The following is a 26,021-nucleotide window of genomic DNA, read 5'->3' as shown; positions in this document are numbered from 1 at the left end:
TGGCCATAAAGGAACAAAACAAAACGAGATATTTAGAACACTTCCCTGCCTCTCTCTCCTCGGTTTCACTTAACAACCGTGAGACGTGCGGCTAGCTGGAGGCCGGTAACTCTCCGAGTGCTGATTGTCACAGGCAGGGAGTGGGCTACCTCGGCATGCAGCTCGCTGAAGCCTCTCCTGCAGTTCGCCTGGCTGTAGACCAGCGGGGCTGGAGAGCCATTGCCATGAGGCCAGGCCTATGCAGGGAAGAGACCCGGGGCTAGCCGGTCTCCTCCTTGGAGGCCAGCTTTATTATAGTGACACTCTGCTTGGCTTCCTCCAGCCTGATTCTGTTCCCCGGTTCTCTCCGTCCCCTGGGAATATTAAGGGAGCCGCAGTTTAATCTATTTTTATTAGCTCATTGCTTATTAACATCGCCACGGAACCTGCTTGTTTAGGCCTGTGCTGGCTTTTCTACCCAGAGGCACAATTGGCTGTTATTTTTTTCTCTCCTTTCATTTAAGTCAGGGTTTCTCAACCTCAGCACTATTGACATTTTGGAACAGATAATTCTATGTCGTGGGGGGCGGTTCTGTGCCTTGTAGGGTGTTTGGTAGCATCCTTGGCCTCTACCGATTTGATGCCAGAGGCACTGCTCTTCTCAGCCCAGTTGTGACAACCAAACGTCTCCAGGCACTGCCAAATGTCCCCTGGGGGACAAAATCGTCCTTGGTTGAGAACCACTTATAGCAAGGAATATAAAAGCCTAATTTTAAAGATGGCAGAGTGTTCTCCCCTTGCCATCTCTCTGGAGGTTTGTTGGAAGAGGGGGTTTCTCTCGGGCCTCGGTCTGCAAAGAGAGGGTTTGAATTATGAGTATTCTAAAAGAAATCTTTCCCAGTGCTCCCATTCATCACTGAGAACTGGATCTTGAAGGCGGGAACGGGGGGGGGGCACCTCCTAAAAGGAAACAGCCTCTTAAAAGAAAACGCACTTGCCCTTTGTGGGTCTTTGCCTTGTTCCTGTTGTGCTTGGTTCTACTTCTCTTTTCTTTAGAGCCGGCTGAAGGTACAGGTTTTAGGGCTATGGAGTCATAACTGGGTTGGAGATCTGGTCTCTGGCGCTTGCCAGCTGTGTGACCTTGGGCAACTCACTTCACTTCTCTGGGCCCAGTTCTCTGGGGAACAAAGGTTGCTTATACTGTCATCTGGTGCGAGGAATCAAGGAGTCAATCTATGTAAAGCACTGCTTTAGCCCAGACTGACAAGCATGCAGTAGCTGCTGGCAACTACGACGACTCTCTGACTTCTCTGGCCGGTGCAGCTTACTAAGTGCCCCTGGATGTATCTCTAGGTTAAGTCCCGCAGTGTTTGGTTTTCATTTTCCTGCTTATCAGTCACATTCCATCAGGTCCAAGCCTTAGTAGGCCTGCCCTAGGCTTCCTTTACAGTCCCTGTCCTTCCAAGGATTCCATCGCCACCATACCCTTGTCTCTGTCCCCTGCCGAATTGCCGATTTCCAGATAACCTCAGACCTACCCAAATGCCAACAGCATTCCTCACACAGAGCAGAGCTGCCAGAATCAGACCAGCAGCTTCCTGCTCTTTGCCCCAGAAAACATTTCCAGTGATCAAGTGATCAGCGGGAGGGGAGGGGAATGTTGCAGCTGCTTATGCAACACTCTTTAATCTGCCACGCGCACCAGTGGCATATTTCATTTCCCGATTGGGTCGTGGAGCTGCACATGAGGTCCCCCACGAACTCACAGTCCTGTCTGTTCCCCCAAAAGCAACACCCGCAGAAACAAACAGTATTCCATATGGAATGGTGGTGAGGGCTACTGCCCACGCAGCCCGGAGGGAGAGTGCCCCCTGCCTCTCCATCTCCCTGGACATGCACGATTTCACCCCTAAGAGGAGCAGGCACCCCCCCCACCCCTGTTGGAGAAGCCCGGGCCTGCTGTCCTGAGTGCTGGACCTTGTCAGGTCGGTTGGTGGTGGACTTGTCCCTCCCTACATCTCGGCCTCTGTAACCTAAAAACCCACAACAAAATCCTGTCCCTTTTCACAAAGCCTGGGCCCTGCTCTGCAGTGCAGTGTATTTACATTCCCAGCGTGATCCTGAGCCCGCTTGATATAAGATTCCCAGCTAGGAAGAATTTATGGACACGCGGTGGGCATCTGTTGTCCGGGGGTGGGGGGCAGGGTGGGCAGGGGAGCGCGAGCGGTTGGCTCTTCGTTTCTTTGTGGGAACCTTGTGGGAGAAGGAAGTGCCCATGTCCTAATTTTAGGAGCAGCGTCTTCCCTCCTGCGATATGGCTGTGTCACCTCTGGAAGTTTTCTTGGGTCCTTTAAAGAATGGTGTTTACTTAGCTTCTGTTGTTACGGCTTGCTGTTTTAAACATCTTGGTAGTTAAGCAACTTGCTGTTTGCAAAGAGAAGAAAAAAAGCGTGGCCATTTTAAGATCCTTGTGGCTTTGCCTTTTCTTGTTCAGGGTACAGACCAACTACAGAGACAGCTTTAGAGAGGAAACCAGCAAAACCTCCTAATACTATGGAAGTCAGAGGAATTATAAGCAGCTCTGAAGAACTAGTTAATATTTTACTGGGGAGCAGTGCCAGAGATGGGGGGGCTGCCAAGTGTGGGGCCATGTGTAAAATAGCTGTTCCATCTGCCTTAGGGGACGAAAAGAAGCCCTTGTCTGTGGAACTCAATTTTAAGCAAGAATCCTTATAAAGCTCATGGGATTTGGCTGCCCACCGAGGGCCCAGATCCCCTAGAACAGGCATACAGGGATGATTGTGCTGGGAACAGCTAACCTGTGGGGAGGCCTGACATATAATGGGGGTTCTTGTTCTTTCGCCGGGTTTGACATCTTTCTCTCTCTCTCTGGATTTAAATGGCTTCTCTGACTGCCTGTGCCCTGGATTCAGAAGGTACACGCCTCCTTGGGAAGCAAAGGCGAGACAGTGGCTCGCGCTCGCTCTCTCTCTTTCTGCATCTGCCGGGAGAACTGCAGCTGGTATTTTTCCACAGGCCTCCTCTGCTATCTTAGGGCCTAGTTTTTCCCAGCCGGGCCCAGAGTCCGAGAGAGGGTTAATAGGCAGGAAGCTGAAGGCATCGCAGACTAATACGGAAGTCAGATTTGTGTTTAACTGACAGGTTCAGCAGGCCTCGGCGGTGGGGGAGGGGACCAGGACGGGAAGGGAAGTCTGTAGAGCTAGGCATGTGGCCTGCTAGGAGCGCGTGGGGCTTTTCTTAGGGTAAGGACGGAGGGGGGGCGCCTTGGCATCTTGGCAGGGAGGCAGTAATCCCTTTTGGTTTTGAGTACGGGTGGGGGGAGGCAAGATGTTAGATTTTCTACAGGGCAGAGGCTCTCTGGCCTGCTTTTCAGGAGGTGTTTTGACAATGACTCTGCAAACTTGACCACTCTCTTCCTCTCCTCCTCTCAACAGCCCGAATCCTCTTTACCCCAAGAGGCTACGGCTGCTTTTCAGTGATTCCTGGGGCTTGCCTGTTTTCCTCAGCCCCTCAGAGGCCTGCCTCAAGCCCTTTTTTACTCGCCTCCTTACTTTTTCCCTCCTCCCCACCCCCCCGCCGCTGGCTTAATACCCCCTAGTAGGACCATCCTGCTGGATTTTCTAGAAAAGGGCCAGCCTTCCTCCCAGCAAAGGGTCGTTTCTGCGGGGGGCAGATGAGGGTGAGCCCTTCAGCTCACCCTGAAGTCTCTTCCCTGTGGCATCCCAGGCTTCAGGCTTTGCTGGAGTACGTCAGGCTGGCTGCACTGGTTTGCCCGTGCCGGGAAATCTAGGCAGGGTGTGGGAGAAGTGTGTCTGGGGGCCCCTTTCCCAAGTTTTTCTTGCTGCAAAAGGCCTAGCTTAGCCTGTCTTTTTCTATGCACAGGATGGCTCTTGCTCACCAGAGCCTCACAAAGATAATCGCTCAGGAAGTGTTTCAGCCAATCCGGGGCGGCTTTACACTCCGTTTTGCCGAGGCAGCCAATCGGAGATGAGCTTTTATTAGGCGGCCAGATCATCAAGCCGAAGTGCCAAACCCTTTTTCTGTGTGAGAACTAGGAGCCTGTCCTCCATGTTTTATAAGTATTGACATTACACAGTGTTAACAATGCATCCACAGAGGTAAGCTCGACTTTTTAACCATCTTTTTTTCCCCCTCCCTCTGAGACATCCGAATTGTGGGCGAGCAGTGTGATTTCTCTGTGGCTGACCGTGCCACACTCACCCCACAGCACTTAGGTTAACTTGGAACTGTTTAGAGAGAATTTTTTTTTTTGCTTTCTTGGGTCACATGGCTAAGGAGCCATTAGCCATAGCTGGATTTTGCAAACTGGCAAGGGCCTGGCCCACCTTGCTTTTCACCAGGCCTGGTGCTGTTTGGAACAGTTTGAAGCTAGATCCTGGTATGCCAAAAAAAGAAGCTTTTTTTTTTTTTTTTTTTTTCCCCTCCTCTCTCTTTCTCTCTCTCTCTCTCTCTCTGAGCAGTTTCCCCCCTGCACTATTGTCTCTCTTGTGTCACATGCCTGCTGGGGGAAGAAAATGGAAGGTAAGCAAGCAGGCTCCTCTCCAAGGAGGGCTCATGGCAGACAGCAGAGCAGGCAAGTTTACCTCTCCAAAGAGGTTCTGGGAAGAAGGCTGGAGTAAGTTCTGAAAAGAGATGTGTGTTTTAAAAAGAACCCAGCCCTCAGTGCAGAGCAGTGCTAGGGAGAGATTGTAGCTGCTGGGGCCTAGGTGGGGGGGGGGGGTGGCTCTAGCTTGGTCTTTTCTCTCCATCCAGGGCTTCTTCACTTGAAACTACATTGTTCAGCCTTTTTTCCTGACTTAGGTTAAAACAGAGTGTTCTTCTGCAAGCCAGCCTACAGGCAGCAAATGTTTCTTAAAAGTGTTTCCTAGGCTTTGGAGGAAGTTTTTGGAGTAGGGATGGGGATTGGGGTGGGGAGGGGGCATATGTTGGACAACATCCTGCAATAAGTCTGAGGACTCTTTTTGAATCCCTTAGCTTTCTACTCTTGCATGATTTTCAATGAACTAATGTATCTTTTATCCTTGTTTTCATTTTCCTTTCCCTTTTTTTTACATTGTATCACCCTCTGTCCTCCTCTGTGATAGAGGGCAGAGGAAATAAAATCATGTCTGTGGCTCATGACAGCGTTCCATATTCAGTTGTTGGGTTGTGTTGTTGTTGTGTGTGTGTGTTTTTAATAATACCATGTAACTGTTTTAAAAAAATTTCCTTTTTGATCAAGTCCCAAATCTGCCAGCCTGTTCTCTCTTCCTAACTGTGGAAAAATGAGACGGTTGCTTGAACATTTGTTGGGTAAGTAAAGCAATCCATTTCCTCTGTGACCATGTATAAAGAGTTTTGCGAACCTTGGGGGTCTGCTTGTAATGGGTGGGGGCAGGGCCTTGGCTCCAGCACTTGGGGGCTTCCTTAGCAGGAACAAAATGAGGACTTTTTAAATAGTGCCTTGATTTTAGGTGACTGTTTGAATCCACTGTTTTTCCTGGTAACCTGCAGCTAGGATTGAAGAGTACACTTCCTGTTTACCCTCAGCCAGGGGAGAAATGCTCAGCTCATTGTGACTTGACTCTAGACCTTTAGTTGGATTTGTTTGGATATTAGAACTCCGGGTAGGTGATCTGCTTGTAAAGTGTAATGAAAGTGCTTGTTCTTAGACTCACAGAGCCCCAAACATTGAGGGGGCAGAAGCTGCTGATGGTGATGTGTGTGTGGGGTGGGGAGGTGGTGTCAGTACTTAATGTTTTAGGATCCTTGCGTGTAGTGTGAAAATACCCTCCACCACCACACTTGGTTTGACTCAGAACTAACTGAACACCACATTCCGCCTTTTCCCAAGCCTGACCCCACACATCTGTACGCGTGCTCGCCTCTACTTGTGATTTATTTCTCACTTTTTACATTTCCCTCTGACCTGTTAATGCTGTAGACTCTTGTTTAGCATTACTTTCAGAATTTTTACTGGACGCTCACTACATACATTTCCAGCCGGAAGACCAACCCAGCACCACTCCAAAGCTAGAAATATATTCATATGCTGTGTAATGCCAACTTTATGGAAATAATAATCCTTTTTCTTTTTAAATTAGTGTCCAGCAGCCCACCTTTGGCACCAATTGGAAAAGGGCTCTTTTAATAAAGGGAAGTGTACCAAGAGTCCAAGTTGAGAAAAGACTGTGTAAGGCAGGCCTGCTTCTTAGAGTAAAAGTGCAGGCAGTTAATGACGTTATATACTTGAAATTGAACAGTGCTGCTCTCCCCACACAAGTAAGTTCAGACACTTAGCTATTTTCTTTGTTCTTATCTACTTGCTGTAAATGGAAATTATATATCTAGGTTCTTGTGGCCTCCCCAGAAGCAATATCTAATCACGAGTCTCCTGGTTTGGTGCCTTCGGCGTTTGCATAATATTGTGTTTGTTGGGCTGGAAGGAAACTTAAGAGCAAGGCATTTGTCCTCTAAAAGCTTGCATTAAAATGGCTCCTACAGGTTCGGAAAGCCAAGATCTGTTTTCAAATGTGCAGCACCAGCAAGTTCCCAGCTCTGGCCCAAGCTAGAGCCACTTTGCTCTGGTACTGTGGCAACCACCAAGCAGGCGCCTGGAAAAAGTTAATTGCTTTCGAAGTAGCATTGTTTCCCAGTTTCACTAAAGGAGGGAAAAAAAATAAATGCCTGCATTGCAGCAGGGCTAGGTATGGGCTGCAGTACTGGCTCACAGAGCAGCCCACTGGGGTTCCTCTTTCCAGCTTTTGAACCAATAGACCCGGAGGGAAGGTTAAAGATTGACAATTGCAGTGGCCTGACTGAGAATGGACCTTCTGGAAATTTCTACCATCTTTGTTCTTTTTTAGGAAAAGCTGAACTGCCAAATTGAAGAGTCTCCATTCCTAGGGCATCCCCTCCCCTATCTTTTACATCAAGGTAGAGTGTTCTCCTTGCCATGTTTGGAAATTGCAGAGGGAGGAGCAGAATGTTGGGCTGTTTTTCTTTTTCCTTCTGCCTCCTCAGTCCCCAAAGAGGTTGCACAGCTGCAGGGAACAAACACAGACACACTGGAGCTTTTGATTCCTCTCCTTTTTTTTTCCTTCAAGACCCTCCAGGATGGATTCACTTTCTGCTTTGGGAAATTAAGTGGCATTCACGTGGGGGAGGGGGAGTAACTGCTTTTATTAGCTCCAGAAAATGGTCAGTGTTCAGTCTGTAACTAGGAATTAATTATATGTAATCACTCAGTAAACTTTCTACGGAGTTTTTCTAATTGCTGAGCATGAACATAGCCCGTTGGAGCCAAGTCCAGTTACTTTTATAATTAACAGCTCAAAGATTTGAGTCAGAAAGAAAGAAACAATGGGCCTCTTGGATTATAAATTAGGTTTGAAAACAATAGCTTTTTTTTTTCTTCCTTGTAACCCCTTTTCTTTTAAACAAAACATCTCCCCTTTTCTTTCCCAGGGGAACAGTGGGGAAATTGCCCTAGTTCTTAAATAGTAGAGGGGGGAAAACGAGTCACTTTGAAAAAAAAGTGGGGTGACTGTCACCCAGAAAACCCTGAAGGCAAAAGGTAGGTTTTTTTAAAAGTCCATCCACTTCAAGTGTGGGATCTCTTTGTTTCATTTGCCTTCTTTTCCCTTCTGTCTCCTGTGGCAGAGGCAACAAACATTTGGCAGAGAAGGGCCCTAGATCTGGCTTTGCCTCTGGTTGACCTTGAAACAAAGAAAAGAATTCCAAGGTGCCTTGCCATCCCAAGGCGGAAAGTTGATAAGGAACTATATTTCCCACCCTCCTAGATGCTCTGAAAATACCCAAACAAGTAAGGATTTACCCTTGTCATCAGGCTGCTAAGGCTGTGAACTGCCCTTCCCCCTCCTCCCCGCTCTCCTTACAGACAAACAAGCAGGCAGGAGCCATGGCAGCTCTGCAGCTAGCAACGCTGCCAGCCTGTCTGTCCCCTCCCAGATTACCTACCTACCAGCCGCGTGAAGCCAGGAGCCCGTCCTTGCCTGGCACAGCCTCGGGCGCCATGCCCTCTCAGCTGCCCTGCAGCTAAAAAGCCGTCACCTTGAAACTCTCCACGCACAACCACCAGAACAGTCCCGAGGCCAGGTCTCAGACCTGGTTTCTCCTGTGACAGTAAATTTACGTTACCCGCTCTTAGGCTATTAGTTCGGCCCCTGAAAGTGGGTTTTGCAAAACGCATTGTTCATTCTCAGGGCTTTGTTGGGGGTGGGCAAAAATCTAATTCGTGAGTAGCCTGTGCGCTGGCTGAGCGAGCGTCTCACTTGTGTCTCTCCTCTGCAGACTCGGATTGTCCCTCCTCAGTGTTAACCCTCTGAACTGGCTGCTTCAGAGGGCTGGGTGTTTGGTGGCCATTCTCAGGCTTCTAAGCAGCCTTTTGATTTTCCCTTGGCCTCGGCCGGGGGCTCGTCCCTTGGCTGGGCTCTTCCAGATGCCTGCTGACCTCGAAGCCCTTTCATTTTACCCCAGCTCCTTTCGGGAATGGACGCCAAGCTGGTTTCTGATACCCCGAGCAGGGGAAACGGGCGTCCTCCCCTCCCCACCCCTGCCCCCTGTTAACATTTTTGTCTTTGCGCTGACACCTGTCTGTCTGCAGTTTATGCCACAGGGCTGCATAATTCCCAACCTCCCTCCCACCTAATCTCAGGGCAAGGGGGCCTCATCACAGAGCCTCACATTGAAGGTTCAGCATCTAAAAGGGAAGGGTTTTCCTTAGGAACCTGTGACTTCACAAACTCCCCCTGTCATTGCAGATTTTTTTAAGCTTCTAAACGTTGGGGTTGTTGGTGTCCTTTGGTTGAGCTTTTCCTAGGTCTGATATTTAGGAAGGTGGCTTTGAAACTAGCAGGGCTGCTTGAACAAGAGCTACAGCTATTGAACAAACTGCTACCATTTTAGCTTCAATACAGGAATGAGGCAGTGTTGCCAGACGCCATTTTAAGAATCCTGCATAAATAGCTTAGCTACCGATGACTCTGCCCGTTTTAGGTGAGTGCTTATATAAAGCTGCTCTGCTAACCATTCCCTCCCCCCCCCATTAAAAAAATTAATTGCAGATTTAGGGAAGCATGGTTTTTAAATTTTGATGCTCACTATTTTGTGATCTAGAAGAGGAGGATGTTGTGTCTTGGGGATTAAATATTTCTTACAGCCTGGACCAGTTTGGTATTTTGAATGAAAGTAAAAACCAGAAGGAAAAGTCCTTTCGAATGATGCATGATTCTCGAATTGCCGTGCGATGATCCTCATCTGTAGAACCAGTCTTGTGCATGCTGGTTATGTATTCTAGATGGGTTAGATATTCTTGGTTAAAAGTCAAGATAGGGGAACTTGGGGAGAAGAAATATCTGGGCATTGTGTATCCATTTTTCTGTCAAAACTAGATGCTTTCTCTTTTCTTTCTCTCTCTCTTTGGGAAGTATTGAGGGGATGGGGTTCCTGGGAATTGCGTACCAGCTTCGAGTCCTCAGAATTAATAATCAGAAGGCTTAAAACGTTCTGGAGGTGCAGCAGTTCATCTGCAACTTTTAATTGCTCTTTTTCAGTGCATGCAGGTGAAGTAGTCAGCATAGGTTTTCTTGCTCAGGCATGGGGAAAGAAATCTTTGATTCTTTCTAGGACGGATGGACTTGGTTGTGTTTGCAGGCACTGTTATTTTCTCCTTTGAATTGCCTGAAATGTATCAGTTTGTGAAAGCCATAGGCAAGTGATTTAGGGTAAATTAGAGTGCAAGAGATGGTGGTTGGGGGAAACATTGCAACGGATACAACTAGCTGGTGGTGCATTTTCCTGTTGGGGTGAGAGGCTGTTTGGTTTTCAGCTAACTTCACCCTTTTCTTTAGCGGGCCCCCAGCCTCCCCAGCAGACCTAATAAAAAAGAAAAAAGTAATGTCAGTTTGAAACAAGGGCTTGTTGTTCCATTGTTTTTGATGTAAATAATCTGGTTGCTGGATGCTAGCAGATATGGAAGGAAAGATGCTGTATATTTTCTGAGACTTCAGTGTGTTAATGACAGGAGTACCAAGTATTTTTTCCAGCTGCTGCTTTCTGTGCTTTTTAACAGATTTTGTTATTTCACTTTTTTTTTTTCTTCCCAAATGACTGAACAGTTATTAACCTAAATTGACCAAGATCTGTGGGACATTCCAGACAGGTACAATTTTTTTTTCTCACTACCACTCTTGATGTAATAGTCATAGTTTTTTCCTTATACCATACTAGTGCTTAACACTTAACCAAAAACGAGATCAGTGGTGTAGAAAAAAGGAAGTCCCTTTAGATGTGGCTATTCAAAATGACTAATTTTGCATTCTGGTCTTTGCTTTTGTAAATGAAGTTTTTTTTTTTTTCTTTCTTCTTTCTGTTAATGCATAGACACTGCAATTTTTTTTAGTCAGATACAAGTTATTGTGTATGTGTGTATGTGTGTGTGCCCGCGCGCGGTTTCCCTTTGAAAAGGATGGCTTGCTGAACTGTGAAAAAGACGGTTTTCTTAAATTTGTTGTGCTTGAAATCCTTGGCTGAAGCTGGTGGTGCTATTGCTAAAGTTAGGTGATTGTAGTGCCCACTTGTAATACTCGGAAAGATAAAACAGCTTAAGTTTTCTTTTTTCTCTCTCCTGCTCCAGAATTGATTATCTTAAATAACTCAGCAGCAAATAGCCACCACAAAACTAGTTTGCATTTTCTTAGCTTCTCAGCAGCATTCCTGCCTGAAGTATTCAGCTTTTCTGGGCTGTTACAAGCCAAATAATTGTTCCCTTGAATGCAGCCCTCCTCCATGATCAATACACCTTTGAATGTTTTCATCTCTGCAGAAATCCTTCAAGTGGGTTTTTTCCCCGTTATGCATAATTGTTTCTTTCACCAGTGTACTTTTTGGTTGGATCACAGATTAGTGTTTTCTCTATCACTCAAAATATGGGATCAGTTTCAAGAAGTTTAGGATTTCACATACTTCATGCTAGAGAGGGAAACAGAATTCTAGTTGCTGGAAAGATCCAGGTTGCTATTTGTTCTTTTGAAGTTAACCATCTACCCCTCTCTGAGAGTTGCCTCAGGCTTTTTGTTGTTTTTCCAAGCAGGAAAACAACGGCATCCAATCGGACAGACTGGTTCTGTCCCAGGCAAAATGTATTTCTGAATAGAGAATGTTTGCCTCTTAACTTGGAGTAGAAAGTATTAGCGCTAAGAAAAAAAAAATCACCCTTAACAAATTGCCGTTGTGTTGTTTTTGCGTGTTGGTGATGTGTTTAAATTTAGCAGGCTGCTTTCTTCTGATGAAAACCATTTGTGACAACATGTCAGTTGTTTCTTAGGTGATTTGTGTTGCGAGTAGCTTTCCCTACAGATGCAGTGTAAACGAAGTCGTTAATGGAACTCGGTATCAGAGAGCTAAATATTCTGATTTAAAGCAAATCTGCCTTTCTCCTTTCTGCTGGGACTAGTTAAGACTGAGGCCTCCAAGTTCCAATAATTTAATTCGATGCTATGATTTTTTTTTCTGTCCAGCTTCCATCTTGAATTCTCTTCCCCGAACAAACAGCAACCATGGAACTCTCCTAAGCACATCTCCATCTTATCCTGGAGTTCCAGCCCCAGGGTTCCCTTTTTGGACTCGTCTTTTGCCATGTCATAGTCTCAGACCACTGAACAGACAGGACATGCTAATTCTTCCTCTCTTCTCCAGCCTCCTTCCTGTGCAGGCTTTGAGTCTTCCAAATGGAAAATTCCAGTCATATCCATTGCTGATACACCCATTTCTTCTCCTTTAACCAGAGTCTGATGGAAATGCATCTAGAGTAATTGCTCAGATTCTTATCACTTCAGTATGGGTCTGAATGTTTGGAATGTTCTAGCACCTAAAATAATTTGTACCTATTGTAAAAGCAGACGCTTATTTCATTTCTTCCTTTGGTTTGCCTTGGGAGGTGTGTGCTGTGTGTAGGTGGGAAAAATCTGAAATGGCCTGTGCTTTACGCAACTGCAACTGGGTCCCAGCAGAGAGAGGGAGAGAAGATTCTGGAGACCTCAGTGCAGGGGCCTCCTTTCTCTGCTTTTCTCCCAACCCCCAACCCTCAGCCTGTCTTTTAAATAATCCTTCCTCATTCCACTTTTGTGGTGGGGGATAATTAGTCACAGTTCAAAAGAGCCCTGAATGCTTTCTCTAAGTAATGCCTGCTTCAGAGAGGAAACATCTAGGGTGTGGGGGTGCATGGAGACCCCAGCCCTACTTCCTGGGATAAATGCTGGTTGTTTGAATATTTTGAGATCTGGCCTTATGCTTCTAGCCTGTGTATATTTTTCTACATTATAATTTAAGCTGTATGTATTTTTTTTTTCATATTTCTACCTCATTGGGAAGTTGTAAGATTTAGGGGGAAGGAACACGGCCCTGTAGCATTCCAGGGACCATAACTCTTGGTCCCCTATAAAACACCTTCAACCTGTCTGTCTTTGAACTGGGTGGTAACAGAAAGTTACTTACTTGAAGGCCCGTTCTCATTGGCAGATGGGGGTAGTTGTAATTGTGTGTCTAAAGAATGCCTTTTTGCATCCCCTAATAGCATGACAACTGAAATAGTAACTTGGACAAAAAAGAACAAGCTAGTGTTTTAAAGAACTCCTTTAAGAATCTTAACACTTGGTGGAAATCAGTGTTGGTTTCTCTTTCCCCACCTCTGCCTAAGGATGGGGGATTATCTTAAAGGTGGGTTTATTGTTAGAACTTCTAAATAGCTGCCCCCATGGGACAAGTTCTCAGCCTACCTAAACATGAACATAATTTGCTCTGTTTCAGCTTGGCTGAAGAGGAAATAAAAACAGAACAGGAGGTGGTCGAGGGCATGGATATCTCCACTCGCTCCAAAGGTGAGTACAAATCTTGTATCATCTATTCCAGAGCGGAGGAAGAAATTGGAATTTCTTTTTGTTGTTGTTACAGAGCAGCGAAGTGTGGCTTTAGGAGCTAGCGTTGCAACACGCGTCCGATTTTGAGAGGTGGAGCCTTTGATGGATGAACCTAATTTATGGAGAAATCTCCTCCTCTTGATTTTCTTTCCCTTGCATGCTTTTCTGTTAGGTATGCCGACCTGCCAGTAATTCTCCCTACAGGAAATGTTATGTGTGTGTCATGACTTAGGGCGGTTGGCTACCTCTTTGCAGGGTGACTTTCAGGAACTGGGATTTAAATAGAACATGTTCTAGAAGCATTCTGACTCTTCAGCTGCTGCTGGTTTTCTGGTTCTAACTACAGACCTTTTGGGAGTGCAGAGTGACATGAAGTTGGCTTACAAAATTAGAAAACGGTGGTCTTGGAACAGAGATGGGGGGTACGTAGGATTTTCTGGAATGGTAAGGCCAGTGTTTGCGTTTAGGACAAAATTTAGCAAATCAAGGGAAATATAATGAATGTTTTTATTCAGAATGCTGTATTAGACTCCCAAAATCTTATAATTGAGTTTTGTTACTTTGCATTTGTTCCGTGTGAGATTTTGAGGCTTCCCACAAGGATGAAAGTCATTCCCTTTTTCCTTTAGGGTGCCTTTAAAAATGAGTGACTGGAGCATTTTTCATATCTTTGGTTGATGAAAATGCTCATCTCCAAACATAATGGTTTTTCCATTCAACACGTCATTGAGTGAGTGCCTGCTCTGAGCCCGGAAACCTTTGCTGTGGGTTTTGGGGAAGGGAGAGTGGAGAGAGGTTTATTACTGATTCTATCCAGGGGATTCCAGTCTATCTAGGGTGTCATGAACAGTGACTCACTAAAGGGGACTGAAACAAAAAAGGCTTTTTTGAGATTAAAAAAAAAAATTTTATTTTTTTTTAGGAGGTACCAGGTTGAACTGGGACCTCATGTGTGGGAGGCAGGCACTCAACCACCGAGCTACATCTGTCCCCCCTTTTGAGGATGTTTGTAAGACATCACGTCATTTCAGGCAGGCATAAGGGTCAGATTGGAAGTGGGGACTGGCTGCTGTTGTGTCTTGCCCTGCTGGGGGATGGGCAGGATTCACAGAGGAGGAGGGGCAGGCACATGAGGTGGGGGACTTTAAGGAAAACTAGGTTGGCTGGATGGGTGGATGGTCATCGGGAAGCAGCAAAAGGAGGGTGGGAGGGTGGTCAGTTAGAGCCACTGCCCTTCTCCACCCTCCGCCCTGTCCAGTGTCGGCCTTCCAGGAGGTCAAGGTTACAAGGCCTGGGGTGCTGAAGGAGAGCCACAAAGGAGTTTTGCAGTTTTGTGCGAGGAAATAGCTTGCTGGAAGAGGCGTTTTGAGACAGTTGACAATGGGAAAGCGTATGCCACGCAGCTAAGTCCCCAGCCCCTGGTTGTGGCCACAATCAAATGTGATCCCCTGGGAAACAGGCAGTCTGGGGAGAGAGGCCCTGGCAGGGGGACCAGGAGATACGGCTCCTTGTGCTGGGCCTGCCGCTCCTTCTCCTGTGTGGTCTTGGAAGATTTACACTTTCTGTAAAATGGAGATGAGATTAGATTACATAATACTCACTGGCAGTATTTGCAGAGCCTTCCCAACTTGCCCATGAGGAAACAGGCTGCAAGTGGTAGCGTCTCAGGGCTCTTAGTAAGCTGCAGAGTGGGGTTGAACCGAGGCTCTGCTCCCAGGGAGGCTCTGCCTTCCTGTTGCCCCAGTGCCTGTAAGGCCCCGGAGTTGTCGAGACTTTTCCAGAAGGTCAGGTCAGAAATTGTCACCCACGGCAGGACGCCTCAACCCCCCTTTTGTCCCCTTTCACGTCCCCTTTCACACTCTTAGCTCCTCGCGGGCTGGCAGCTCACTCTGGGTGCTTGTGGACCCTCGATCTCGCACCTGCCCACAGGACCCCCTCCCCGCAGCAGCCAGGGCCGTCCTCATGTCCTCAAAAAGCGGAGCGGATCCTGCCGGGCTTGCTGTCTCTCCACTGACCTCCCTGAGCCCCTCTATTCCAGGCTGAACGCGCCGCCTCCTGCCTAGCTGGGCCTGCCCCTTTCTAGCCCCTTTTGCCTCTGTTCCTCTGTTTATCCCCGTCTGAGTCCCGTTCACCCGTTCATCCTGGTTCACTCCTGATTTACCCTCATTCACCCCAGATCATCCCCATTCACCCTGGGTCACCGCCGTTCACCTTTGTTCACCTTAGTTCACTCACCTCTGTTTATCTGGATTTCCCCTGTTCACCCCCATTCACCCTGGTTCACCCGATTCACCCCCATCCACCTCTGTTCACCCAGGTTCACCCCCACTCACCCCTGCTCATCCCCCATTCACCCCCCATTCAACTTCTTTCACCCCGGTTCACTCCTGATTCACCCGGGTTCACTCCGATTCACCCGTGCACCTCCGATCACCCCTGCTCACCTTGGACCGTTTCCTGTTTCAATTCCTGAGCACCTGGCCTCCCTCCTGTTCCCTCTGGCGCCCCCTGCTCCCCTGGAGACACTGTTGCTTTCTCATCTCTGGTCTCATCTTACACCTCACCTCTAACAGGCCTTTGGTGGCCTCTAGTTCAGGGGGCCATTCCATCATTTACTTGTTACAGTTATTATTTTAGAACAAGTTTAGATTTACTGAAGTAAAAATGCAAAGATAGTAAGGAGTTCCCATGTGCCTCCTCACGCACCCCAACAGTCTCCCTATATTTCTCTTCACTTCTTACGTTGGTTGGTACATTTGTCGCAATATCGACATAGCAATATTAACTCTAGTCCATATTTATTCAGATTTCCTTGTTTTTTCTGCTCATGTCCTTTCTCTGTCCCAGGATTGCACATTACATAGTCATCCTGTCTCTCTAGCCTCCTCTGGGCTGTGACAGTTTCTTAGCCTTTCCTTGTTTTTGGTAACCTTGACTGTTCTGAGGACTGGTTAGGTGTTCTATAGCATTTCTCTCAGTTGGGATTTTTGGATATTTTCTCATGGTTAGATCAGGGTTATGGGATTTTGGAAGACCACAGGGGTGAAGTGCCATTTTCATGACCTGTTACCAAGGGTGTACATACTATGAACACGACTTATCCGTGTTGATATTGACCTTGATCCCCTGGCCGAGTCGGCGTTTGTCAGACTTCTCCAGGGTAAAGTTCCTCTTTCGTCCCTCTGTTTGGAATGAAGTCACTGTGTGTACCCCACACTTAAGGATGGGGAGTTATTTTCTACCCATTTGGGTGGGTAATCTACGTAACTTATTTGGAATGCATCTGTACGGAGACTTGTCTCTCTTTCCCCACTTACATTTTTATCCAATTATTTCTTTCTTTCTGTGTGACGACTTGGATGTCTTTTATACTTAATTTTATTACTCAAACTGTTCCAGCTTTGGTCATTGGGAGTTCTTTCAGTTGTCTGTTGTGTCCCTTTTATTGTGTAGGACTACCTGTTTTGGGATTTATGTTTTTGCCTGCACTTTCTTACTTTTTGGTGGCACTACAAGATGCTCTAGGTTCATCTGTATATTTCTTTTCCCAGTCCCTGAATCAGCTATTTCTCCAAAGGGCCCTGGTTGTTTTGTTTTTTTTTTTAAATTAAAAACCAAGATTGGGCACTAGGTGTACTCGTGGCTAGGGGGTGTCTGTGCTTCTGCCTCTTAGCTGGCAGAGCAGGGAAATACACATGGGTATATTCACCCATGTAGAACACATATTTTTGTAAGTGCTTTTATGTATCTGTCTGTATCTATAATAAACTAAACATGAGTTCATATGGGTGTCTTCAGCTCTAACTACCAGTGTCTCCTTTTAGCCTCCTTCCTTGCTCATGGATAACTTCCCACCCCCACAGGGAGGAACCTGGCTCCTGCTCCCCCCCCAGTCCGCTTACTATTTTCTGGTATTCATTTATGTGTTAATTTATTGTACATTTTTAATCTGTTGTGCAGTGTACAGCTTGATGGGCTTTTGACGCATGTATACACTTGAGCAGCTGCCACCCAGATCAAGAGAATTTATTTACAGCTCTTCCCTTGCTCCCTGTTTTCTTCATTGTCCTTGTCTACGACCTTGTATTTTCTTATTTATTTGTGTGTCAACGGTCTCCTTTGCTGGAATGCATGCTCTTTCTCTCCCCTGGACCTAGACTGCCATGCTCTACCCTTCTCTTGCATTTGAGAGGCAGGATTACATGGAGGTTTAGAAACACCCAGCTTCTAGAGTCAGACTTCCTGGGCTTGAATTCTGTCCTGGCCCTGTACTGGCTGGGGGACTTCAGGCACGTCCCTTCATGTGGCTCAGTTTCCACTCTAAATGGGGGTGATGAAGACTGAGGGTGACGGTGAGAACAGTGAGCTGCCACACAGAGCGCTCAGCACGGTGTCTGGAACACGGCGAGCGCTGGAAATGGGGGTCATTACTAGAGGTGGGGTAAAGCGAGGGGTGCCCTATGCCCCGTGTTCTGTCCCCCACTTCCACCCTCCAGGAAAGGGCATGGATATGGGAACCATGCCCAGACAACTCTCTGTTCAGCAGGGGCAAAGTGGCGAATTGCATAAGGTCACCAGCAGGCGAGCTTGGGATAGGATAAAAATTCGCTTCTCTAACTCTAGGGTTTGGATTCTTTGTGCCCCGCCGCCGGCTTCCTGATTCATTGGTGCCTTTGAGGTTGGCATAAAGCCAGTTGCAGCTGTTTGGATGGATTTTCACAGGAGCATTGGAGCCCCTGCTTTGGTGGGAATCAGTGAGGGGCATGACTGTGGGTGAAGGGGTGGTGGACTGTGCTGGGGCCACCAAGCTTCCAGGGCAACCTTTATCTCTCTCCAGGGACAGCCTGGGCAACTTTCTATGTGGGAATTGACTTCCCACCTCCCTGAGGAGGTCAGCCAGGTGACACTTTTCTGACAGAGCCACTCTGATCAGGTGAGCAAATGGTATTATGTAGAGACCCAGAGTTAGGACACTGGATTGAGGAGGTTCTGAGAGCTGAAATTGGTGTGGGTAAAAAATGTGACACTTGCAAAGGATAATTGGGAAGAAGTCTTCTCTGTTTCAGTCCTAATTATCTTAGAAGCCGTGATGTGGCACTCGGACTCGGTGAACTCATGTTTATTCCTCCAGCTTGCGTCTCTGGTGGCTTGGGAGATTCAGTGCTTCGGTCCCCAAACGCCACCATCCCCATCAGGATTCTTTGGTTGTGAGCAACAGAAGCCAGTTTTAGTTCATTTGGACAGGAAGGGAAGGAATACACTAGAAGGTTGTCAGATGGCTCATGGTGTGGAAGGAAGGCTGGAGAACCAGGGTGGAGGAGCGGAGCTGGTCCAGGGTCTCCTCGGTAACAGCAGGGCAAAGTCGGGGGAGCGTGGCTCACCTCTGTCACATGCCTGCCCTTTGGCCAGGGAAGGTCTGGTGCCTGGACACCTGAACCCACCAACACTGCCCCCACAGGAGAAGAGATAATATCCAAAAGAAGATGAGATGGCGGCTCGGGCATCTGGGGTAATTGGCAACCTTATTCCCAACAGTCTGAAAACACAGGCCCTGCCTGAGCTGTACTACTCGTGGGAAACTTAAGAACTCTGATAATAATTGGCTCAGAATTCTTTATCCTATTCCTATATCTAATCCTACCTTTCAGGTTCTCTAAATAAATTTCAATTTGTACAGCCTCCTCCCTGTGGCACGAACTCACATATCCCCACATCAGTCATTGCCATCAAGTCAGCCTTGGCATTTACCAGAGCGTTTTAGTTCTTGAGAGACAAAGCTTTCAAGCTTTTGAGATGTCAGGCTGACATTTGTGTCCAAGGGTAATGATCTGCTGAAAGATACTCAAGTGTAAATCAGAGGTTCTGCCTAGATGCTGGGACTGTTTGTATAGCTAGTATTTTGTGAGTACTTAATAGATGCTAGGCATCATATGCAAATTATTTCATTTGATTCTCTTAATAATGCTGTGACAGAGGTGTGTTCCCACTTTCCAGAGAAGGAAACTGAGGTTCAGAGAGATTAATAAAGTGGCCTTTGCTCTCACCCCTGAGCTATATCTAAAGGGTTCCAATTCAGAAGCCTGCGGAGTCTGGCAGTTAAGTGACCACAGCTGGTATCTACAGGTGCACAGGTGCCGAGAGGGGTGGGGGTGCTTCCTGTGAGCTGGAATATGGCTCATCCGGTGTTGCCAGTTCGGATATTTTTTTCCTGTAAAATGACTTGATTTAGAAATATGGTCTATGCAGGCCAGGTTTCTCAAAGGTTAGGCACATGCACAAACCCAACAGAGCTCATCTCCAGGTGAGACGTGGCCAGCGCTTGTCAGTTTGCATTCTCTGCGATAGACTGATCACAGCGTAGTTCACTGGAGGATTTTGGCTACACCATGCATGAGTCAAAACAAGTGCCTTGAAGGCCGGGGGTTTGGAGTCTGAAAAATGATGGTTTCCGTGAGTTCATGTCACGTCTTGGTCTAAAGGCACCCTCCCCCCCGCCCCTGTTCGGGAGGCTTGCATCTCTGTCCTGCCATGTGTGCATTTTGGGGTAATTGACAGTGCTGTGTGGATGCCAGACTGCCAAACTGAAACCATTTTTAAAAATGTCTGTGTAATGTCACCCGCACAAGAGGAGGACACCCTTGGAAACCATGCACAGATGCAGCGGAAGCCCAGGATATTAAAATCTTGAACAGTATCGTTCTCTCTGCGATTTCCCTGGTTATGGATATGTTTTCAGAGGCAGGATGCTGGAGAATATACAATTACAGCAATTTACTAGCCAGCCCCTGACCTTAATTAGTACAGGATCCTCGTTCTCACTGTTGTATGTAAATTAAGACTGTTTCACAAAGGAATTGTTTATGAGGACAGCTGAGAGAGAGAGAGACCTCTCTGTCATTTTTCAAGGAAACTCTTAAGAAAATAGAACTACAAACACTTAAATCACAGTGCAATGGAGAAGTGCTTAGAATTTTTCTTTAAAAAAAATGAGCATCAGTTTTTTAACTATTTTGGTTCTTCTGCATTTTCTACATCCCACCAGTGCCATCTACGTACTATGCAGTGGGAAAAATTTATTTGCAAGTTAGCCAGCTACCCCACTGTACCTTCTAACAAGATCTGAAATGTCTCAGAACTCTGAAGGTGTTTAATACTGGATTTCAAAATAAGAAATCCACCTTCTCTTGGCCAGCATAGTTATCTGTTGTGTTCATGGAATCCCTTTGAAAATGTCCATAAATGTTTAAGCTTTGTGGTTCACTTGTGAGAGTCTTAAGTTTGTCCCATTTTTGAAGTGTGACCTACGTTATATGTTTTTATGTGACTTATTATTCTTAGAAGACTCTGACCTAAAACTGACTATTTTACAGAACTTCATCTTTCTCCTCCAAATGCACATAGAAAAAAACCACGTCTGAGGTTCCTTGGAGATTCAGGCACAGTTTTCACAGAAAGTTTCCAAAAGTTACTGCCTTTTTTGGCAGTAGTAGTTGATCCTTTACTGATGATTGGGGGGGAGCAAGTGTGGAAAGCTGGCCTCATGGTAGGGGTGGGGTGAGGGGGAGCGAGATGTTGCAGATCCCTTGAGCCCCCACTTTCTTGGGAACCTAGAGATCCAGTATTTCTCAGACCTTTTTTTTTGAGATACAATTTAAATACAAGAACATTCACCGATTTAAAGCGTACACCTCGATAATTTGTAGTGTGTTCATAGAGTCTTGCAATCTGAATCACCACAAACAAATTTTAGGATATTTTTTACTTTCATCAACCCAAAAAGAAACGTCAGTCCACTGGTGACTACTCCCATTTCCTGCTTCTCCCAGGCCCTGGCTTGAACCTGCTTCTGTCTCTATGGGTTTGCCTATTCTGGACATTTCATGTAAATGGAATCATATAATATGTGACCTTTGACGCCTGGCATCTTTCACTAAGCATAATGTTTTCAGGGTTTATCCATGTTGTAGTATGTATCAGTATTTCATTGTTTTATGGCTGAATAATATTTCATTGTATGGATATAGCCTATTTTTTTCATCCGTTCATTGTTTGGACATTTGGATTGTTTCTGCTTTTTGGCTATTGTGAGTAATGCTGCTGTTAACATTTGTGTGTGGACGTACATTTTCATTTTTCTTGGGTGTAGACCGGGGAGTGGAATTGCTGGGTCATAGGGACACTTCGAGGGAGGCATAGACTTTAAAAATTTTTTTTTTTCCTCCTGGAAAGTGTCTCTTCTTTTGCCTTTTTTTTTTTGGCCAACATATTCCTGATTTTCCTTTTACTTCCCAGATGACTTGCCGAAAGCTTGGTCAAAGACCTGATCCTCATCTCTGGCATGTTCTTTTCCTGGGTGCTCTCACCCACATCTGTCGTTTAATGATTCCCAAATTTACCTTTCCAATCCACATTTCTCTGCGTTTCAATGCAGATAGCGAGCTGCCTGCCTGACTTCCTACTTGTTGTTTCATGGGCATCTTAGAGTCAACATATACAAAAGTGATTTCACATCTCAGCACACCCCTCCTTGCCAAGAAACAGAACACCTGCTTTTCCTCCACATGAATAAGCCCAGCACCCTGCCAGTTGCCTGAGCCAGGGATATGGGACTCATCCCTGATTGTTCTGTCCTTTGCCTCCCCATATCATTTTCTTAAAGTGGTACTTCCTAAATGTCATTCCTCTCCAAGCTTTCCTCATTGAACTGCATTTTAGTCTTTTAGCACCTGCACCCCACCTGCACCCCAATCTTTCTGAAAGGCACATCTGCTCAGGGCACTCTCTTCTACTTGAAGTTCTTAAGGTGCTTTCTCATTGGTTTTAGGATGAAGATCAAAATCCTCAACTCCTCATCCTGGGCTGGCTCCTTCCTGTCTTACCAGCCTCCACTCTTGCTAGGTTCCCTTGCCCTACTCAGCCACCCTCACCTTCCTGAACCTTTGCAGAGCCACCTCTGGCCACCGCCTTTGCTTATACCTGGAATGTTCTCACTGCTTTCCTCGCCCCCATTGATTTTAAGGCCCCAAATGCGGGGGGGGGGGGGGGTCTGCATTCTGCTTTTGCTCATCACTTTTCCCCATGTGCCTGTTCTAGTCTGTGTGTAAATAAAAATTTTCGAATGAATGAATGAGTGTCTTCTTTGTATATCAGATGGATAGAACTCTTAGCCTGGAGAATGAAAGTAAAAGCCTTTGGGCTAGAGAGGCTGGCTTTGTTTCCAGGATAATCCAGTGCCTGGAAATAATTATCCAAGCTCAAATGACTGCTCTCTTTGAAAGGAATGGTGGCCTTCTTTCTTTTCCTTTGAGAGACGTAGTACCCTTTGAAATGGTTCCGTTCCTTCTAATTTCTTTCCCTCCTAATGTATTAATACCACTTCTAGTGGGATCTTTCAAACACCCAAGTCCAATTGTCTGACTCCCTTGCTTTTCATTTCCAGTGGTTCATGGAGACCAGCCTTGAGTCAAGGCCTTTCTCTGAGTGTCCTTTCTGGCCTTGGTCAGCAGGGCCTGCAGCCCTGCGGAACCTGCCAGAACCGGCCGGGCCCTGCGGCTCTCTCCAGCCTGCCTGGCTTGCTGTTCTTGTGACATGCTGAGTCACCTTGCAGCGTCTTCCATCTGCACTCTCTGAGCCTGGTCCCCTCGCCTTCTCCATGTCCATGGAGGCCCAGTCCCTCCCTCTCTTAGCTCCTACTGTTTGCTGCTGTCCAAAAGAGGAGCCCTTTAGGATCCAGAGTCACCCTGGAAAGTCCCTTAAATTGTCCATGACAGCCCAGTAATCAGTTCTGATTACTAAAGGTTTGAGAATTTCCCAGCAAGATTAAAGGAAGAATTAAAGGCAAGTCCATGTACTCACCTCTGAGCATCAAATCATTCTGCCTTTAAGACAACTACCAAATCCCAAGAGGCAAATAGGGAGGATTCCAAGTGCTCCTGCTTGCCTGCCAGGCCTGCTTGCTCCCTTGTCTTTTGATGTTAAACCTCTCCAGCTGTACTAGCCAACACAGTACCACTAACTGTGTGCCACGGCATACATTTTCATTAATTAATTAAAATAAAATACATTCAGTTCCTCAGCCTCACTAGCCACATTTCAAATGTTCTATAGCCACATGTGGCTCAAGGCTGCCGTACCAGATAGTCCAGATATGAAACATTTATATCATCAACGAAACTACTACTGGAACAGTGCTGCTCTTAATAGATTAACGGATTTTGCTAGTGCCGAGCTAGGTGCTGTAGGTAGAAACAGTCCTGCCAGGGACTGGCCCGGCATAGACCCTATTTGATGAAGGGTGATTGCACTGGAATCTGAATTTTGCTTTTCAGCCTGATTTTCTTTTAAAAATTCTGCAGAGAACACAGCCATATTCCTGTCTTCCCAGGTTGACCTTTCTTATTGAGACCCCACTGAAGAGCCTTTTGTGTATCTTGGCCCAGGCTGGGTGAAGTTCTGCAGGAAAAGTCCCTCCCCACCAGCCTTCCAAAATCATTTACCCCCGTGCCTTCCTCCTCTGCTAGACTGATAATGGGCCCTTAGTCTTGTTCACTTCTTTGGCTGACATGGGGCTGGTGATTAATAGTAGCTGCTCAATATGCTTTTTTTTTTAAAAATAAAGATTTATTTTTTATTTATTCCCCCCTCCCCCAGTTGTCTGCTTTCTGTGTCCATTTTCTTTTGTGTTCTTCTGTGTCCTCTTGTATTCTTGTCAGCGGCACCCGGAATCTGTGTCTCGTTTTGTTGCGTCATCTTGCTGTGTCAGCTCTCCGTGTGTGCGGCGCCACTCCTGGGCGGGCTGCAGTTTTTTCGCGCTGGGTGGCTCTCCTTTCGGGGCACACTCCTTGCATGTGGGGCTCCCTTACACGGGGGACACCTCTGTGTGACATGGCACTCCTTGTGCGCATCAGCACTGCGCATGGGTCAGCTCATCACATGGGTCAGGAGGCCCGGGGTTTGAACCTTGGACCTCCCATGTGGTAGGCAGATGCCCTATCTGTTGGGCCAAACCTGCTTCCCTTAATATGTTTTTTTAATAAAGTATCTCTTCCAAGTAATATAAGTTAATTAACTTTAAGGAAAAAAATGTTTTTTTGAATTTTCCTTCCAACATAAAAATATCAGGGTTTCTTCTTACAATTAGCCAAAGTATTACAAGGATAAAAAGCGGAATATCCTCTCTTGCTGGGTAACCATTGTTAATAGTTTGGTGTTTTCGTCTGTACTTTTGTCCTGTCTATGCTTATAAAAGCATAATCAAACCTATGTCATATGCATTAATGGGATTGAACTTTTTAAAAGATGTGTTTTTTTCTTCCCCTCCCCCTCCCTGCTGTTTTTGCTGTTTGTGTCCTTTTGCTGCATGATCCTCTCTATCTATTTCTCTTTTTGTTGTCTCTTTCTCCTCTAGGATTTCCCGGGATTTGATACTGGGGACCTCTGATGTGGAGAGAGGTTCCCTATCAATTGCACCACCTCAGTTCCTGGTCTTTGCTGCACTTCACCTTGACTTTCCCCGTCGTCTTTCTTGTTGTGTCATCATCTTGCTGTGTGATTCACTTGCGTGGGGCACTGACTCACTGCTTGGGCGCTTGCTTGGCTTGTTGTGTGGGCACTTGACTCATCCCATGGGCACTGGCTGACCATGTGGGCACTCATGTGGGCACTTGGCTCACTGTGTGGGCACTCGGCTTGCTACGCAGGCACTCAGCTCACCACACATGGACACTGGCTTGCTGTACAGGCGAGCTTTCTCTTCTTTTTCACTAGGAGGCCCCAGGGATCAAACCCAGGTCCTCCCTCCCATCTGATAGGCAGAAGAAGCCTTATCACTTGAGCCACATCCACTTCCTGGATTGAACTTTTTATGACTTGACCATCCTAGCAAAGCATTCCCCATCTCTTATCCCTCTGTTAATTTATTTTATTGCCCCACTTCTTTGCTTTCCCTTGCCCTGTTATACCCTTTAGGAGATTTTTTAAGTTTATATTTAATTATCTAAAAGGTAAGATTAGTAGAGACCTTGGCAAACAGGATTTCATGTTCTACCCTACGTGGGGCAGCCTGGAGGATCACTGCCATGTGGAAATGTGGGCCCAGGATGACTGGATCTGCTGATTTTCTTCTTTTTTTAAAAGAGGAAAATGAGAATCTGGATTTTTTGTGCAATTTCTCTCAAATTAAAAAAATTTGTAGTAAAATTTATTCAACACAAAGCATTGCCTTTTAACCCTTTTTCAGTGTACAATTCAGTGGCATTAATTATATTCACAGTACTTTGTAACAATTACCACTACACTATTTCCAAAATTTTTCATTACCCCAAACAGAAACTCTGTACTCATTAAGCAGTAACTCTCAAATCTGCCCTCTCCTGGTCCATGGTAACCTCTATAATCTACTTGGTCTCTGTGCGTTTGCTTTTTTATATAAATGAACTCATACAGTATTTGCCCTTTTGTGCTTTGGCTTATTTCATGCAACATAATGCTTTCTAGGTAGTTTATCCATGTAGCATAATTTACTTTCCCTTTCGAATTTGCTTCGTCTGGCTATTTCATGTAAATGGAATTGTTCCATATTTGTACTTTGGTATCTGACTGACTTCATTCAACATATCTTCAGGGTTCATCCATTATCTTGTGTCACAAGTGCATTCCTTTTTATGGTCGAATAACATTCTCTTGTATGTATACACCACATTTGGTTTATCCATTCATCTGGGGATGGACACTTGGATGGTTTCTACCTTTTGGCAATTGTAAATAATACTGCTGTGAACATGGTGTCCAAGTATCTGAGTCTCTGTCTTCAGTTCTAGACTTAGATATAGACTTAGAAGTGGAATTGCTGGGGTCGGGTGGTGGTTCTGTGTTCAACTTTTTGAGGAACTGCCAAATCGTTTTCCTTTCCCATTTTTTTTTCTTTCCTAATTTGAGTCACACCAAGCTGTGGGTGACTCGAGCCTATGGTCCTGCAGTTAGCTACCTCTGGCCCAGGCCATTTCCTTGCCATGATCATGTCCCTTCTGTACCACTAATATGCCTGACTTCCTTAGGTCCCCATCTCCTTAAAGAGCTCCGTAA

At 46.1% G+C, this 26,021-nt stretch overlaps 1 protein-coding gene across 48 annotated transcripts in view; it reads left to right on the top strand.

Moving 5' to 3' along the window:
- Positions 1–2,904: 2,904 nt before the first annotated feature.
- The window catches only part of ZMYND8 (zinc finger MYND-type containing 8), a 112,473-nt gene continuing 89,356 nt past the window's right edge, over positions 2,905–26,021 (top strand). For 4 of the 48 annotated variants that reach the window (XM_058287189.2, XM_071211783.1, XM_004469920.4 and 1 more), the window contains exons 1-2: positions 3,993–4,118; positions 12,829–12,899. In XM_058287189.2, the coding sequence (XP_058143172.1) occupies positions 4,105–4,118; positions 12,829–12,899 (85 nt within the window). In that variant the 5' untranslated portion in view covers positions 3,993–4,104. Of the gene's footprint in view, positions 3,002–3,024; positions 3,243–3,882; positions 4,119–4,184; positions 4,595–5,242; positions 5,314–5,605; positions 5,628–6,104; positions 6,283–6,866; positions 6,937–8,487; positions 9,019–9,057; positions 10,184–12,595; positions 12,739–12,828; positions 12,900–26,021 lie in introns of those variants that run through there. The other 44 variants (XM_071211785.1, XM_071211772.1, XM_071211780.1 and 41 more) reach the window with 36 other exon arrangements.

This window comes from Dasypus novemcinctus, chromosome 24, assembly GCF_030445035.2.
Source record: "Dasypus novemcinctus isolate mDasNov1 chromosome 24, mDasNov1.1.hap2, whole genome shotgun sequence".
NCBI classification, from domain to species: domain Eukaryota; kingdom Metazoa; phylum Chordata; class Mammalia; order Cingulata; family Dasypodidae; genus Dasypus; species Dasypus novemcinctus.
This window is presented reverse-complemented; position numbering and strand designations above follow the sequence as displayed.